The sequence below is a fragment of the Triticum aestivum genome, chromosome 5A (assembly GCF_018294505.1).
Source record: "Triticum aestivum cultivar Chinese Spring chromosome 5A, IWGSC CS RefSeq v2.1, whole genome shotgun sequence".
Lineage (NCBI taxonomy): Eukaryota > Viridiplantae > Streptophyta > Magnoliopsida > Poales > Poaceae > Triticum > Triticum aestivum.
In genome coordinates, this window is record NC_057806.1 from 548,893,930 (window position 1) to 548,910,463 (window position 16,534).

The 16,534-nt window shown below is 48.7% G+C and overlaps 1 protein-coding gene across 1 annotated transcript; it reads right to left on the reverse strand.

Annotated features, from left to right (window-relative positions):
* Positions 1-14,856: 14,856 nt before the first annotated feature.
* Positions 14,857-15,881, reverse strand: LOC123107614 (probable calcium-binding protein CML21). Its single transcript, XM_044529583.1, has one exon. The coding sequence runs from the start codon at positions 15,668-15,670 to the stop codon at positions 15,176-15,178; it is 495 nt and encodes a 164-aa protein (XP_044385518.1). The 5' UTR covers positions 15,671-15,881; the 3' UTR covers positions 14,857-15,175.
* Between the last annotated feature and the right edge of the window lie 653 nt (positions 15,882-16,534).

A 16,534-nucleotide genomic window follows, 5' to 3' on the forward strand; every position in this document is an offset into this window, starting at 1 on the left:
CCAGAGGCACCGGACAATCTGCTGGGAGCACTTTGCAACGCTTCCATCGACGAAGAGCACCGCACTATTATGAGTGTGGTGATCTAGAAGGTTCAGTCCGCCAAGAGCGGACTGACTGAAGCATGTGCCAGCCTTCTAACAGGCTTTGAGGTAAGTATTTGAAATATAGGAAAAATATTACCGCATAGACAATAGCCCCTGATAATCTGTTTGGTGTTCAAAGAAAAGTCGAATAGAGGATCAAATTATCTGTAGGAGTCTAATACTAGTATGTCTGTATGCATATGCAGGCTTCGCTGCTGACCTCTGTCGCACTGACTGCGGAGGTCGCCGCACTGAAGCAGGACCTCGAAGGATCCGAGAAAGAGCTCGGCCTTGCCAAGAGGCAGCTCGAGGAGAACAAAGGTAAGTAATACCAAGTCTATAGATATGTATATATACAAAAGGGATACGATTGCAAAATGACAGGATCATCTTTAATTTGCCAGGGGCCACGACCGAAGTGGCAACCCTGAAGCAAGCGTTATCCAAGGCCGAAAACAAAGCGGCCCAGGAGCGCACCGAGCGGGAAAAACAAGAGGCACGGGTGGGCGAGGTGCAGCAAGAGCTCCACGCTCTCGTGACGAAGCACGAGGCGTTGGAGCTTGACTTGAAGACACGAGAGCCCGAGCTTGCCACGGCCCTTGAGAGTGCAAAGAATGCCCTCCAGGAGATTGATGCGATGAAGAAGATAGCGGCAGGTAAGGCATTCAATATGCAAAGCAAGCATGTGAAAGTAAATTACTTGTTACTTACCTGATTCCGGAGCTCTCCAAGAGCATTCGCAGATTTGCCCCGCAGCGTGTCGGATGCCGCACAGTTTTACCAGGCCGAGGAGGGAAGCTCAACGGAGAAGTTGTTCTGGTCTCAGTATACTGGGACCAAACACCCGATGCCTCTGAGCGACCAGCTGAAGCAACTGGTCGAGCTGCACAAGGCGGCCGAACAGGCCATGAAGGGCTTTATAGTCTGGATGTGGCCTGGCGACGCCCTTCCCAACAGCTACTTCGGCCTGGTGAGGTGGCTTGTGGATGCCTGCCCACGGCTGGAAGTCATCAAGCGGTCCGTCTGCATCGAAGGTGCACGCCGGGCTTTCGCCCGTGCGAAGGTGCACTGGGCCAAGATGGACGCCGTGAAGCTGGTGAAGGAAGGGCCGCTGCAAGGCAAGGAGCATCGCCATCCCGAGATGTACTATGAGGGTGTCCTGAAGGGTGCTCGTCTTGTAGCGGACGAGTGTGCAAAAGATGTAATATTTGAATAAACTTGCTCGTGTAATCTTGTATTATGAAAACTTGTTCATATGCGCTATGCAACGCTTGTTTGAATTTAAAATATTACCTTCTATTCGGCTGTTTATCAAATCTGAGAGATGGCTAGTCGTCGGTTTCTGCCCCCACGCCATGAGTGCTGGGGTGTTCGGGATAAACCTGAGCACTCTTGTTCCCATTTTTCGGTCCTTCGAGGGAGGTGCTCAGCACAACGAACAAGGCAATCGGACTATAATGCGTTATCACTCTCACTTAGCCATAGAATTCTATAATTTTAAATTTCGGCGAAGCCCCTAGTATTCGGAAGGCAAAATTCGGGGCGCTAGACACACCTTAAGCCGGACAGGGCCGACTCCTCGCTCTAAGCGGCATAAGTCTTTAGGGACTTGAAACCTCTCGAACAGCGACCAGTCTCTCGCCTTATCATGACAGTCAGTTTTAGCTTTCTCTACTGAGGTGCTTAGCCCGGCAGAACCGGGGCACAATCGTAGTAGTTCTCCCAGTGCTACCTTAGCCGATATAACGGAATGTAAGGTACCAAAACATGGGAGCCGGGAAAAACCAACTATTGACCCAAGACATGATTCGGAGCTGATGCATATAATGCTATAAGTTCGGGGTGCCGCACTGTCGAAAGTATTCGGACTTCTCATGCCATATTATGGGGTATGCTTTAGCCCCTAGCGTATTGGCCGTACCAGAGTGTACGGGTGCTAGATGTCATGAATGAACATATATATATATATATAAAGGAAGAATGCAATAATAGTCTTAATGCTATGCATTGTTTATTCAAAAAGGTGCGTTAAAGCAGAATGATACAAGTAGTGCGATAAGCAAAAGGTAGGACTATTTGACATGTCCCTTCCAAGGGCAGGCTAAGGAATAGTATTAAAGCAAGTAATTCACTCGTTATCCTAATCCACCTGGGAGTTCCATGGTGTGACGTAGCTTTCTGCCTCCTTGGTTGCTGCATCATGTGTTCGTCAATCATGCTGCCGGACAGGGTTTCCAGAGATTAAAGTCCTGAAAGAGAAAAATAACAAAGCGGAAGCCCCTACTACGGTTTAAGCCGCGTCTTGGAGCGTGCCGTAGTAGTGCCCCCTCCCCACTTGTGCCCATGGTACTTTTAATGCGTAATATGTACGCATGGCACAGATTTCGCCGTTTGGCTGGGACCAGGGTGGGGGCCGCATTGCTATGCGAGCTCGGAACGTGCCAGGCGGTCCTGTTGCCGATTACTCCGGGCGCGCTTGAAGGTGTTCGGGTCCTTAATCGCCGAACTAGTGGATTGCCTTAAGAGGCTGCTTCGCTCTTATGCTACGAGGGTCGCGGTGTGCTCCTCTGTGCGGAGAGAGCGCTCTGTGTTTCCATTGACTGTGATGACCCCCCGTGGTCCTGGCATCTTGAGCTTGAGATATGCATAGTGCGGTACCGCATTGAATCTTGCAAATGCGGTTCGCCCGAGCAATGCATGGTAGCCACTGCGGAACAGGACTATATCGAAGATTAATTCTTCGCTTCAGAAGTTATCCGGGGATCCGAAGACCACTTCCAGTGTGATTGAGTCTGTGCAATGGGCCTCTACACCTGGTATGACGCCTTTAAAGGTCGTTTTTGTGGGTTTGATCCTTGAGGGGTCTATACCCATTTTGCGCACTGTGTCCTGATAAAGCAGGTTCAGGCTGCTGCCGCCATCCATAAGGACTCGAGTGAGGTGAAATCCGTCAATGATTGGGTCTAGGACCAGTGAGGCGAATCCGCCATGACGGATACTAGTGGGGTGGTCCCTGCGATCGAAGGTGATCGGACAGGAGGACCATGGGTTGAACTTTGGGGCGACTGGCTCCAACACATATACGTCCCTGAGAGCACGCTTCCGCTCCCTCTTGGGGATGTGGGTTGCGTATATCATGTTCACCGTCTGCACTTGTGGGGGGAACCTCTTCTGTCCTCCGGTGTTCGGCTGCCGGGGCTCCTCCTCGTCATCGCTATGTGACCCCTTATCTTTGTTTTCGGCATTTAACTTGCCGGCCTGCTTGAACACCCAACAATCCCTGTTGGTGTGGTTGGCTAGCTTGTCGGAGGTGCCGTGTATTTGACACGAGCGATCGAGTATATGGTCCAAACTGGACGGGCCCGTAGTGCTTCATTTGAATGGCTTTTTCCACTGACCGGGTTTAGAGCCTTTGAATCCGGCATTGACTGTCGTATCCTCGGTATTGTCGCTGTTAATGCGGCGCTTATGTTTGTTGCGACGTGACCTGCCATTGTCGTCCTTGGTATCTGAAGTACCATCACTATTAGGGAAAACGTTATACACAGAATCTTAGCAGCAGCGCGGTTTAAAAACAGGCGCTACTGCTAACTAGCAATAGCGAGCTTAAAGGAACCACGCTACTAATAACTAGATAGCAGTAGCGCTCTAGGTGAAACAAGCGCTACTACTATAATTGCCATGGATTTGCCCCCAGGCTAGATATAGTAGTAGCGCCCTTCCCTGGACGCGCTGCTGCTAAAGTACTTAGTAGCAGCGTGTTTCTGCAAAACTCGCTGCTGCTAAGTGTTGCACCTAATTAAGTTTAGTCCCATACTGCTAAGCGAACAAGGTGTTTACCACCTTAAATATGTTGAATATTTAGATTCTACACAAAAAGATCAATGATGACCAACGTATATTTTTTATGCATGCTTAGACCTAGCAGTAGTGTTTTTCCTGAAAACGCGCTATAGCTACTTTAGCTATAGCGCGTTTCCTGAAGTGCGCTACTGCTAGTTCGACTTAACCACCCAACCGCTCAAAATTTTGCTAAGTCCTCCTTCCCCCCACTGTTCCCCTACTCCTCTGTTGCCACCGCCCGAGCCCAAGCCTGCCCTCACCGCCGCCGCCCGAGGCCGCCGTCAACCTCACCGCCGCCGCCCGCCGCCGCTCTCGACCTCACCATCGTCGCCGCCTCCCCCACCCCCTCCGCTCCCGACCTCACCATCGCTCTCAACCTCACCGTCGCCGTCGCCTCCCCCAACCCCTCCGCCGCCTCCCGATCCCGAGCCCGCCCTCGCCGCCCCTACCTCTCTGTCGCCGAGCACCTCCCCGCCACCGTCTCTCCCCTCTCTGTAAGCCCCCAACCCCTCCCCCACCCTCGTTCTCTCTGCTTAGTTAGTACTAGATGTTTTTTAGTAGTAATAGTAGATGTTAATTTAGGGTTCATAGATAATGATTTTTAGCAGTATTAGATGTTAATTAGTAGTAGTGATGGTACTAGTTAACTATTGTATAATGTAGTTTATTTTTACTGTTTTTAGTAAGTGTTTAAAATAATTAGTAAGTAAATTAGTAAACTAGTTGAACTACTTTAGTTGTAGTTGAACTAGTTTAGTAAGTAAATTAATAAACTAGTTGAACTAGTTGAATTAATAGAACTAATGTATTTTTAGTAAGATAATTAATATAACTAGTTGAACTACTTTATTTTTAGAAAGAACTAGTTTTTTTATATTTATAGTAAGTTTATATTTAGTAAGAACTAGTTTAATTAATAAAACTAGTTGAACATGTCATATTTGTTGTTATTTTTTAGTTTAAGCAATTATTCGGGATGTATTAGTGATAACTTATACGGTTTTTACTTTTGCAGAAATCAAGGAGCCCCTCCATCATCCCCGCCGTCGTCCCCGTCACCGACCCCCTCCAACATCGAGGTGGGACCAGCCAAATATCCATGTATATCTTGTGTTGCTCAAATAGGATATGTGGTTGCCCAAGTGGCTGTTCATGTTCAGTTTACACCTCCGAGTGGCCTATGTTTTGCCGGAGTGTTGATTAATTTCTGTTCCGGCAAATTTCAGGCGCTCGATATGTCCTTTTTTAGTAAAGGTCATGCCAGATTTTTCCGTGAATTCTGGCATGACTTGTGCTAGAATATGTAGAAAATATCGAGTGGCCTGGATTTTCTCGAAAAATAATGATCTAATTTAGGTTTTTAGTACATATATTTAATTGTACAAGTTTAATCTTTGAATTATGAACATAGGAAATGTCATACTCGGACGACGATAGTCTCCCGGGGGAGTGCAGCTGGTGCCACGACGATCGAGGTATGTGCGACAGGTTCGTTGAGCTGGACGAAGATCGGCGCTTCAGCATTAAGCTCGAGGAGACCTCCGATGTTGAAACAGTATGCAACAACGACAAGTGTTTTTTTTTCATAATTAAGCATGACTTCAACTATTTCAACGTCTAATTTTCATCTTTTACAATTCGACTAGCTTATCCCATGCCATGCAAGACGCTGTGTCTTGCAGAGGATGGGTTTTGAAGACCATGAAATTTTTCAAACAAAGAAAATACACCTAAGGACCCATCATGGTATCGATTTTGAAGTAAATCTATACAATTCTCAGAGCGTAACCCATTTTGGTTGCCAAAATTGGGAAGCACTTTGCAAAATGTATGGTTTTTATGAGGGTATGATTGTCACCATGGATCTTGGTGATCCTGACATCGAGCAAGACAATATGGACATTTGGGTCCTTGTTGATACGCTTCCGATTCTACCGCAATGTGAGTTTCTCAAACATAGTTATTAACTAATTTATATTGTTTATTTCAAAATAGTTGACAGCTTATTTTCATTGACAGCTTATTTTGAATCTTCAAAGAATGTGCAGAAGATGGTAGACAAAAATCACTACACTGATGGCTCCGAATTAACTTATAAGGAGAAAAGTCATCTGATTGCTTATTGCACTTATCTTGAGAATTACAATACCTATTATCGAACTCCTCCAAATTATGGTGAATACGTGCCACTAGTGCACGTGTTGAACCACGGTAACTTCTATGGAGATACCCTGGTAAGATTTTTTACTATTACGACATCAGTGCATCTTTTGCATACTTCTAAAACTAGTACATCATTGCTAACTACGAAGTTATTACTATGTTTTTCAACAGAAAATCCTGATGCATTTGTGCCTCATCTGATGTATCAGAATGGTCGCCTTGCAGTTCTGAACATACAGCCAGGTCAATCTAAGGAGCTCACCTGTGCATATCAGATTTCTAAAACCGGTGAACACATGCTAATCAAAGAATGGAAAAAATATTTGGACATTCGCAAGGAGGTTCTTGGAAGTAACATTAAGCGAAAGGCAAGAATTGGAGACAGGATAATCTCCATTCTCCATAATGGAGAGTCAGGGGCTATCTAGTTTTTTGATATTTTACCTTAGAGAATATAGTAGGTCCTAAGAGAATGTAGTAGGTCCTATGAGGTACAATATGTTTATTATGTGATACAATGTGTTAGAGTTGATGATGAGGAGTACTTGTGATTACGACTAGTGACCAATTTGCTATGTGATGTCTCATTGATGAAAACGATGATCTTGAGGAGGTGTTATATGACAATGATGTATTATGATGATAAGTTGTTAATGATATGATGATGATATTTATTATATCATTGGGTGAAAGAACCGCGGATTAGTTTCAAGTGGATGTCCATCCACTTGAAACTAGTCCACGATTCTTTCACCCCGTGATGTAATAACTCATTATGATGTAAAAACAATTTCTAAATTTCTGTTGTATGAAAACTTGTGTAAAGGTGTACGAATACAACATGAAATAAAAAAGAAATAAAATACGAAATAATAGTAGCAGTGTGGGCAGGGAGAAGCGCTACTACTAATTACAAGTAGCGCTCCCCCGGAAAGTCGCTACTACTAAGTCGATTTAGTAGTAGCGTGGGTAGAGGCACGCTACTGCTATACGTTAGCTGTTGCGCCTTATCAGTAGCGCATCGCCCCGCGCTACTGATAGGCCTAAAACCCGCGCTGCTGCTAGGCTTTTCCCTAGTAGTGCATGGTTCTTTGATATGTTATTGCTGCGAGCCAACCAGCTGTCCTCTCCCGCACAAAAGCGGGTCATGAGTGTCGTGAGGGCTGCCATAGATTTCGGCTTTTCCTGGCCAAGGTGCCGGGCGAGCCATTCGTCGCGGATGTTGTGCTTAAAAGCTGCTAGGGCCTCTGCATCCGGACAGTCGACGATTTGATTTTTCTTTGTTAGGAACCGTGTCCAGAATTGCCTGGCCAATTCCTCTGGCTGCTGAATTATGTGGCTCAAGTCATCGCATCTGGTGGTCGCACATAGGTGCCCTGAAAGTTGTCGAGGAATGCGGCTTCCAGATCTTCCCAACAGCCAATGGACTCTGCTGGCAAGCTGTTGAGCCAATGCCGAGCTAGTCCTTTGAGTTTGAGTGGGAGGTATTTGATGGCATGTAGGTCATCACCGTGGGCCATGTGGATGTGCAGGAAGAAATCCTCGATCCATACCGCAGGATCTGTTGTGCCGTCGTATGATTCTATACTTATGGGTTTGAAACCCTCTGGGATTTGATGATCCATTACTTCGTCTGTGAAGCATAAGGGGTGTGCAGCGCCTCTGTACTGGGCTATATCGCGACGCAGCTCAAATGAGTCTTGCCCGCTGTGTTTGGCCCGGTCGGACTTACTTTTACTGTATCCGGCGTGACGATTCTCGTCTCGCATAGTGATGCGCCCTCGTGATCCGTAGATCGATCTTGCGTGTTTTGCTTTGTCCTCCAATACGTCTCACAGGACTGGAATGCCTCTCTGTCGCGGCCATGAGGTGGCCGATCAGCCGCGTCATACGCGGGAGACTCCTCTAGTCGGGGTAGCAACCTGCACTTTGGGTAACTCTTGGAGGGGCGTTCGAGTTTATATTCCTCGGCCGCCAGGACTTCAGTCCATCTGTCAGCTAGCAAATCTTGATCAGCTTGAAGCTGCTGCTGCTTTTTCTTAAGGCTATTTGTCGTGGCTATAAGCCGGCGCTTGAAGCGCTCTTGTTCGACGGGATCCTCAGGCACGATGAATTCGTCATCGTCGAGGCTTGCCTCGTCTTCGGAGGGAGGCATGTAATTATCATCCTCCGCCTCTCCATCTGCCGCTCTCTCAGGAGGGCTGGCTTCTCCATCCTCCTTCTCTAAATCTTGCTGGAGGGGATTGTTGTTGTCTTCGGCACTGTCTGGAGTGCTATTATCTCCGGTGCCAGTATCACCGCTTTTGCCTTGGCGGGACTTAGAGTGGCACCGCTGACGTCGGCGCTTGGGTTGCTTCTTAGAGGGGTCATCCTCTGCTGTCTCGTCACCATTGCCTTCTTTGGGTGTGTCCACCATGTATATATCATATAATGAGGTGGCTATCCAGTGCCCTGTGGGCCGTGGTTCCTCTTCGCCTCCCGCATTGTCGTCCATACTGTCGATGTCTTCAGAGTTAAAGTCGAGCATGTCGGTTAAGTCATCGACAGTGGCTACTAAGTAGGTGGTGGGTGGGCGGCGAATTTCTTCATCATCCGCATCCCAATCCTGCCGGACATAGTTCGTCCAGGATCCTCCTGACAAGGAGAGAGACCTAAATGAGTTCAGTATGTCGCCGAAGGGCGAGTGCTGAAAAATATCCGCGGAGGTAAACTCCATGATCGGCGCCCAATCGGATTCGACAGGAATGGGCACAGGCGGTTCGGAGTCCGTCGCCGGAGAAGGATCCGGCAGTTTGGCAACACGGCTCTCGTAAAGGGTAAGGTCGATATTCGGCTCGATCGCCACAGAGGGTACGGCCTCCGTGGTGGGGTCTATCCACCCGTCCACGGATGGCGCAACTGGCTCCGAATTGAGGGTCGGAGCGGCTGCCGGTGCAATTTCTTGAACACTGTCTGATGGTAGAGTTAAATCATACTCATCGTGACCGCGTGGCGCACAAGGCAGGGGCTCGAATCCGTTGAAGATGAAGTCTCCGCAGATATCGGCCGTGTAGTTTAAGCTTCCAAACCTGACCTGGTGGCCAGGGGCGTAACTTTCGAGCTGCCCCAGATGGCCAAGCGAGTTGGCCCGTAGTGCGAAGCCGCCGAACACAAAGATCTGTCCGGGGAGAAAAGTCTCACCCTGGACTGCTGTCACATCCCTAGTTCTGGTATGGTCCTAGGCTTGCTTTGTGCATCATGTTTAAATTTCAAATGAAATTGAAATGGGGATGTTGCAAACCCTAGCACCAAAGTTTTTTCCCAATAGGTTCAACTTTAAAATGGATTTTCAATGAACCCAAAATGCTATTCAAAAATGTTCATGCTCTTTGGATAATGTTGGGAACAACAACCAGAGGTGATGCACATTTTTGCTACTCATTTTGGATTTTTGAATCAATGCATAAATATTTGATTTGGAGCTATTTAAATTATATAAATATTTTAATGGCTCCAAAAATGTTGGGAATTGGTGAGGGCCTCTGGAATATTATATCTAGATGCCACAAATATTTTCAGGATTTATGGAAATGTTTTAACATTTCTTTTAGATACAAAACAAATGTCAGAAATAGAAAAAAGAAAACAAGAGATAAGACAACACTTACCTGGCGCTTACCTGGTGGCCCAACAGGACCGGCCCAGCTAGGCCCAACCCACCACCGCAGCTTCGCTGTCGTCTTCCTCCCCGGATAGAAGGACGAGCGCGTGCTCGCCACGCGCTGGCCACGCACCTCGCCAGCTCCTGCTTGCCGCTCCCCGTCGACGCCCTGGCCTTCTACGGAGACGCCACGCAAGCTCTGGGCCCTCCCTCACTCTCCCCGAGCTCCTCCCCATCCTCTGTCTCGCTCTTCCCCTCTGTCCCGAGCGCTGTCGTCGTCGCCGACAAACACCACCGCGGCCACTGCCTTCCCCTCGCCTCTCCGACGTGCCCCAGAGCTCCGCCTCGCCGCCTGCTACGTCCTCAACGAGCCAGGCGACCCGGGAAGCTCTGCATCGACGCCACCGTCTTTGTTTCCATCGCCGGCCGCCGGAGATTCGCCTCACCGCCCCGCTCGCTCCAACACCTCCCCGGCCCCGCCGTCTGCACCGGAAGACTCGCTGTGAGCCACTGAATCGCTTCCCTCCGCCTTTTTCTTCACGCACACCCCGTAGTCGCTGCCCTGCGAGCACCCGAAGCCGCCATCCGCCATGGCCGGCGAGCTTCGTGCCCCTGAGCCCCTCCGCTCCTGCTATTTGCTCCGGCGGGCTCCTGTTGCCCATTAGGTGCTATCTAGCACCTCCGTTTGCTCGCCCTCGAGCTACAGCCCTGCGCCCATGGAACCCGAGCCCCGCCGCCGCTTGACCTCATCGCCGAGCCCAACTCCGGCAACCCCAGGGCCTCCCTCCACCTCCGTTGGATGCGGCCGAGTGCCAGCTTTCCAACGGGTCCGCCCGCGGCCCAAGCAGCCTCCTGTAGGTGAAACCCGAGCCACTCCGGTGCACACCCACCGCGGATTTGGTCGCCGGCGTTCACACGCCGGTGGTGATGACGTGGCACCGTCATTAGGGACTAATTACCAACTTAATTACCCCCTGACCCACTGACACACGGGCCCCACACCCTTAGTTAACCACAGTTTAAATTCCTGTTAGTTTTAACTAATCACAGTGGCCCCACAAGCCAGAGTTGACCTCGCTGATGTGGCAGTTGACCGGACCCGCCTGTCTGTGGCACTACGTGTCTTAGGGTCACTGACCAGTGGGTCCAACTGGTCAGGTTTGACCTGGACCGCGCCCTGTTGACTTGCTGACGTCACACCGACATCATGCTGACGCAGTAAATGCTTTTCTGGTTTTTCTTATTCGGAAATGATTTAGAAATTCCAGAAAATAGTTAAAACTTCTAAAATTCATAGTAATTCAACCGTAACTCCAAATCAAATAAATTATATATGAAAAATTATCAGAAAAATGCAAGGAATCCATTTATGCCCGCTTCATTCATGAAAAACCAACTTATACTTGTTGAATAAGTGAAAACGTAATAATGGCATGTTATATACTTAATCTGGGGTTTGCATATGAACCCTTGGTTCATATGGACTTCAACCAAATTGATGCTAGATGCATTAGGGCAAATCATAGCATCTTTGAAATGTCATCTTCATGCATCCTATTGTTGCATATGGTTGTTTATTGATTGCAGGCACCGTTCCCTCTTGATAGGTTCTACTCCGGAAGGTGTCCCGAGTACTTGTCTGAGGAGCAGTGCTTCTTCGTGGATCTATCAGGCAAGCAACCCCCCCTTGAGCATTTCGATAAATCCCACTCTCTTGCTCCTGCTCTTTTTACTGCATTAGGACAACAACGATTCAAACTGCTACTTTTCTGCTGTGGTAGTTGAACCCATTCCTCTGCATGACCTGTCATTGCCACAGTAAATAGTTGAAACCCACTAGCATGAGTAGGAGTTGCTTGAGCCTTGATGTGCCTACTCATCCATGCTTGATTTCTTTATGCCAGCTATGCTTAGAGTTGTGTCAGGTCTGATTCACCGGGAATGAATCGGAGTGGTGAACATGTCCTGCCGGTAAAGGCTAAGTGTGTGAACACGTTTTGGTAAAGGTAGCGATGAGAGGCCATGTAGGAGTACACGGTGGGTTGTCTCATTGGAACCGTCCCTAAGCACTGAGTTCTGTGTATGTTATCCAAGTCCAGTTACTACCACGCATTGGGTTCCGGTTATCTGGCCCCTCTCGGCTTATTAATCCACTTGATCTCTGTCCAGGAGTTGCAACTAGTTTCTGGCGTTTGTAGGTAGTGCTACTTGTCTACCAGGTGGTGTCTGACGGGACGGGCTTGGGACAGACAAGGCACCGTGGCACGGTGTACCAAGTGGCACCCGGATGGTGGGCTTGGGAACCCTGCACACATCGTTTGGGGCCGTGAACGACACCCCGGCCGGATCTCCTTGCGGATGGAACCCGAATAGGCGATAAACCTGGACGAGAGGCTTGTGTGGTTAGTCAGGTCGTGGCCGACACCCTCGCCCGGCTTCCGCTTGAAGGTTGCCGAGGTACATGACGTGTACAGGGCTATAAGTGGCGAGAGCGTGTGTGAAGGAGTACACTCCTGCAGGGTCAACATTATCTATTCGAATAGTCGTTTTCCTTGGATATGGAAACTTGGAGGACTTATGTAGTACATAGAAAACTTGAAGTGGATACTCTAAAATCCACAAGATAAGCGTGAGTGCTATGGATGGCCTTCTGGTAGGGAGACGGGAACGGATCCATAGTGGAGTATTGATATGGCGAATATGTGGACTCGTGTGCGTCATCTCACCACAAAGAAATTTCTGATACTCATAGTATAGGTTAGCCACTGAGTCAAAGCTGGCTTGCTGCTGTTAAAACTCCACCACCCCCCTTTTGTTGATAATGTTGCATATGTAGATAGTTCTGATGTAAGACTTGCTAAGTACCTTTGTACTCACGTTTGCTTATTTATGTTTTGCAGTTGGTTACCCTAGTGACTTCGACGAGTAGCTTGTTTCCCAGCTACGATCTTGTATCCTTGGGAGGGTCGTGTTTAGTCAGGCTTCTTAGTCTTTTACTTTTGTAGTTGTCTGTACTCAGACATGTAATGCTTCCGTTGCTTGTATGCTCTGAATGATGGGTCATGAGACCCCTGTTTGTATTGAATGCTATGTGGCTCTTCTGGGCCTTTATCTATATGAGTTTGAGTTATGTTGTGATGCCATGATGTACAGCACATACTTGCATGTTATGCGTACGTGTAACGTGTATTGCTATGTGTGGGATCCGATAACCTAGTTGATTACCTCTGATAGCCTCTCTTATGGGGAAATGTAGTCTTGTGCTTCCATGTGCCATAGTAGTCCGCTACAGCCCGGTTCACCGGAGTCCTGCTAGCCCAGCACTACTGCTCCGGAACACTTGACTAGCCGGCATGTGGTTCACTTCGTTCTTGTGTCTGTCCCTTCGGGGAAATGTCACGCGGTGACACCCGGAGTTCTGTTAGCCCAGTGCTACAGCCCGGATTCATACGCTGTTGACCGACATGCTCGAGGTTGATTCATGTATGCCTGTCCCTGTAAGTTAGTGCTACTTTGGGTTCACGACTAGTCATGTCGGCATGGGTTCTCTGTCATATGGATGCTAGCGACACTATCATATACGTGAGCCAAAAGGCGCAAACGGTCCCGGGCCAGGTAAGGTGGCACCCGTGGTAATACCGTGCGTGAGGCCGCAAAGTGATATGAAGTGTTACATGCTAGATCGGTGTGACTTAGGATCGGGGTCCCGACAACTGCATCGCTATCGATGATCGTAGGAGCCATCAAGCCTAACAACGACGACACAGAGGAACTCTCAATGAAAGCACCAATGTTGGTGTCAAAACCGGCGGATCTCGGGTAGGGTGTCCCGAACTGTGCGTCTAAGGAGGATGGTAACAGGAGGCAGGGGACACGATGTTTTACCCAGGTTCGGGCCCTCTTGATGGAGGTAAAACCCTACGTCCTGCTTGATTTATTCTTGATGATATGAGTATTACAAGAGTTGATCTACCATGAGATCGGAGAGACTAAACCCTAGAAGCTAGCCTACGGTATGATTGTATGTTGTCCTAGGGACTAAAACCCTCCGGTTTATATAGACACCGGAGGGGGCTAGGGTTACACAAGGTCGGTTACAAAGGAGGAGATATCCATATCCGTACTGCCTAGCATGCCTTCCACGCCAAGTAGAGTCCTATCCGGACACGGGACGAAGTCTTCAATCTTGTATCTTCATAGTCCAACAGTTCGGCCAAAGGATATAGTCCGGCTGTCCGGAGACCCCCTAATCCAGGACTCCCTCAGTGGGCCTTTGGTTCTGGTTCGTGTTGAACTGGGACTAGGGGGGCTCCAACCGGGACTAAAAGCCCCTAGCTCCCCGGCGCGTGCTCGTGCCACATGGTGGGCCTTTGGTCCTGGTTCGTGTGGAACCGGCACTAAAAGACCTCACGAACCAACACTATAGCCCATTTCTGCACTAGTGTAATTTCCGGTTTGAATCCGATAACCGATAACAGCCTGGGCCAACTAGGATTTTTCACATGTGAAAATCTCATTGGCCAAAGGATCCACGTGCTAGCTCAGCATTGTGAGAGATGTCATCCATTCAATGGACGAGACGCGCCTATGAAACTGTGACACGTGGCATGGCCCAAGAGTGGTCCATTTAGGTTAAAAATGTTGGCACGTTTGACTTGGTTAAAAGTCAGTGTGTCGGCCCATGGAAAGTCTGATAACGGCCTGTTCGCACATAACCCATTTACGTCCCGCTCACGACCCGTTATTGCCTTTCCGAATTAAGCCTAATAGTGTCATGTCGGCCGTTCAATATGATTCCAGCTTGTTCTCATTTTTGGCCCATATATGACATTTGATGTCTTTCGGCCCATATTATGATGCCTTTTGTATCTTTAGGCCCTTAATGGCCCATAGTGATTCTGGCCCGCATTGAATAATAAAATTGCTTTGGCCCATTAACGACCCATGATTCAGTTGGTCTGTTTCCAGCCTATGTTAACTTTTAGTCTTTTAAGGGCCCATAAACTTTTGGGATCATTTGTGGCCTACAATAACTTATGGTGCGTTACTATCCTGTTTTGCTAATAGGCCAAATTCAGCTAAAAACAGTTGTCCAACTAGAAAATCAAAAGGAACTGCACACAACCTGAAACAGAGAGGAAAATCCAGATGCTACAGGAGACGTTGATTACAAAAGGTACAGGACTATGCACATTTTTTTTGACAGTTATGCAGTATGCACATGACAGATTAGTTTTGCCTCCAAGAAAGAAAAGGAAAAACATGACAGACTAGCTTGTGCATATAGCTAGCACATACTTCCTCGGTTCCAAATTACTTGTCGTGGTTTTAGTTCAAATTTGTAAAACCACGACAAATAATTTGTAACGGAGGGAGTAGTAGTAAACTAGCAGTACATCACTTGGAACGAGAAATCAGATTCTTCTTATAACTAAGCCATTACATTTACATACCGGCAGCCATCATGGCCTTGAACTCATGGAAGTCGACGCGGCCATCGCTGTCCCGGTCATGCGCGGCGATCATGTCCTGCACCCTCGCCATGCACGCCGCCTCGGGCACCCCCATCCGCTCCAGCACGGCCTGCAGCTCCGCCGCGGAGATGTACCCGTCGCCGTTCTCGTCGAACACGGCGAAAGCCTCCCTCATCTCCGCCTCCTCGTCCTCCTCGCCTCCCCCGGCGAGCTCGGCGTGGAGCGCCTCGAAGTCCGCGAACCGCAGGCCGGGCATGCCGGGCATGCCGGGCGCGACGTAGGCGGCGACGAGCCCGTCCGCCTGCGCGCCCAGGGCGAGCCCCAGGCGCCCCAGCGCGCCCGAGAGCTCGGCGGCGGTGATGACCCCGTCGCCGTCGTGGTCGAAGAGGTCGAACACGCGCCGCACCCGCAGCCTCCGGTGGCGCTGCTGCTGCTGCTGGTTCGCTTGCGGCGGCGCCGTAGACATTGTGTGCTACACGTAAGAAGTTAAAGTTTGGGGTTGCAAGTGTTTGTTTGCTTGTGAGAGCGAATGAAGTTGCTAGGGGGTGTATATATAAGCCAGCCATTGTTTTGCCAAATGAAAAGGATAGACAGCGCTCCACAGAGAACGACTTGACCAAATACGATGGGCTCCTATGAATGTCAACCTTGTAGTTCGGGAAGGTCATCATTTCCTATCCCACAATCAAAAGTAGGAGTACGTAATTAAACTGATCCAGTCGGTTGTTTATATACGCAACGCGTTGTGACATATGGTACTTGCTTGCTGTGTACGCCAGCTCCAACCGTTATCAATGGAGCTTTGTCGTGGCTGATGCAAGTTGTAAGCCGTCAACGCGGCAAGCACACGGTCTTGACGCTGAAACGGGTGAGAAGGATGAAAAAGGAAAAATAAAACGGGACTTACAACTTGGAAATGGGCTCCTTTTTTTTTTGCGGGCTCCTTTTATGCCGTTAAAAGATGAAGGATAGCGATCTGTCTATTTAGGAAATGACTGTTTTTCAATTCAACAATAGTTAGTTTCTCCTACCACTACCAACCAACAATAGGCGCCGTCCTTTTCCTGCAAATCAATCTTTAGGTACATCTTCATCACGAACCTTTAAACCGCCTGCAACAATTTGGACATAGCGGTTCGGGCGGATTTTGCAATCCAACGCGATCCCCTATCAATCCGTGGATCGTCCAGACGTCTATTTTCCCGCAAACCGGACGCAAATCAAGGGGGCTTTGCCGATGTCCGGACCGTAGCCACTTACACGTCTGCCATTCCATCCCACCCCAAAACCTGTCCACCCCAAGTCCTGATGCTCGCATTATTTATGGATT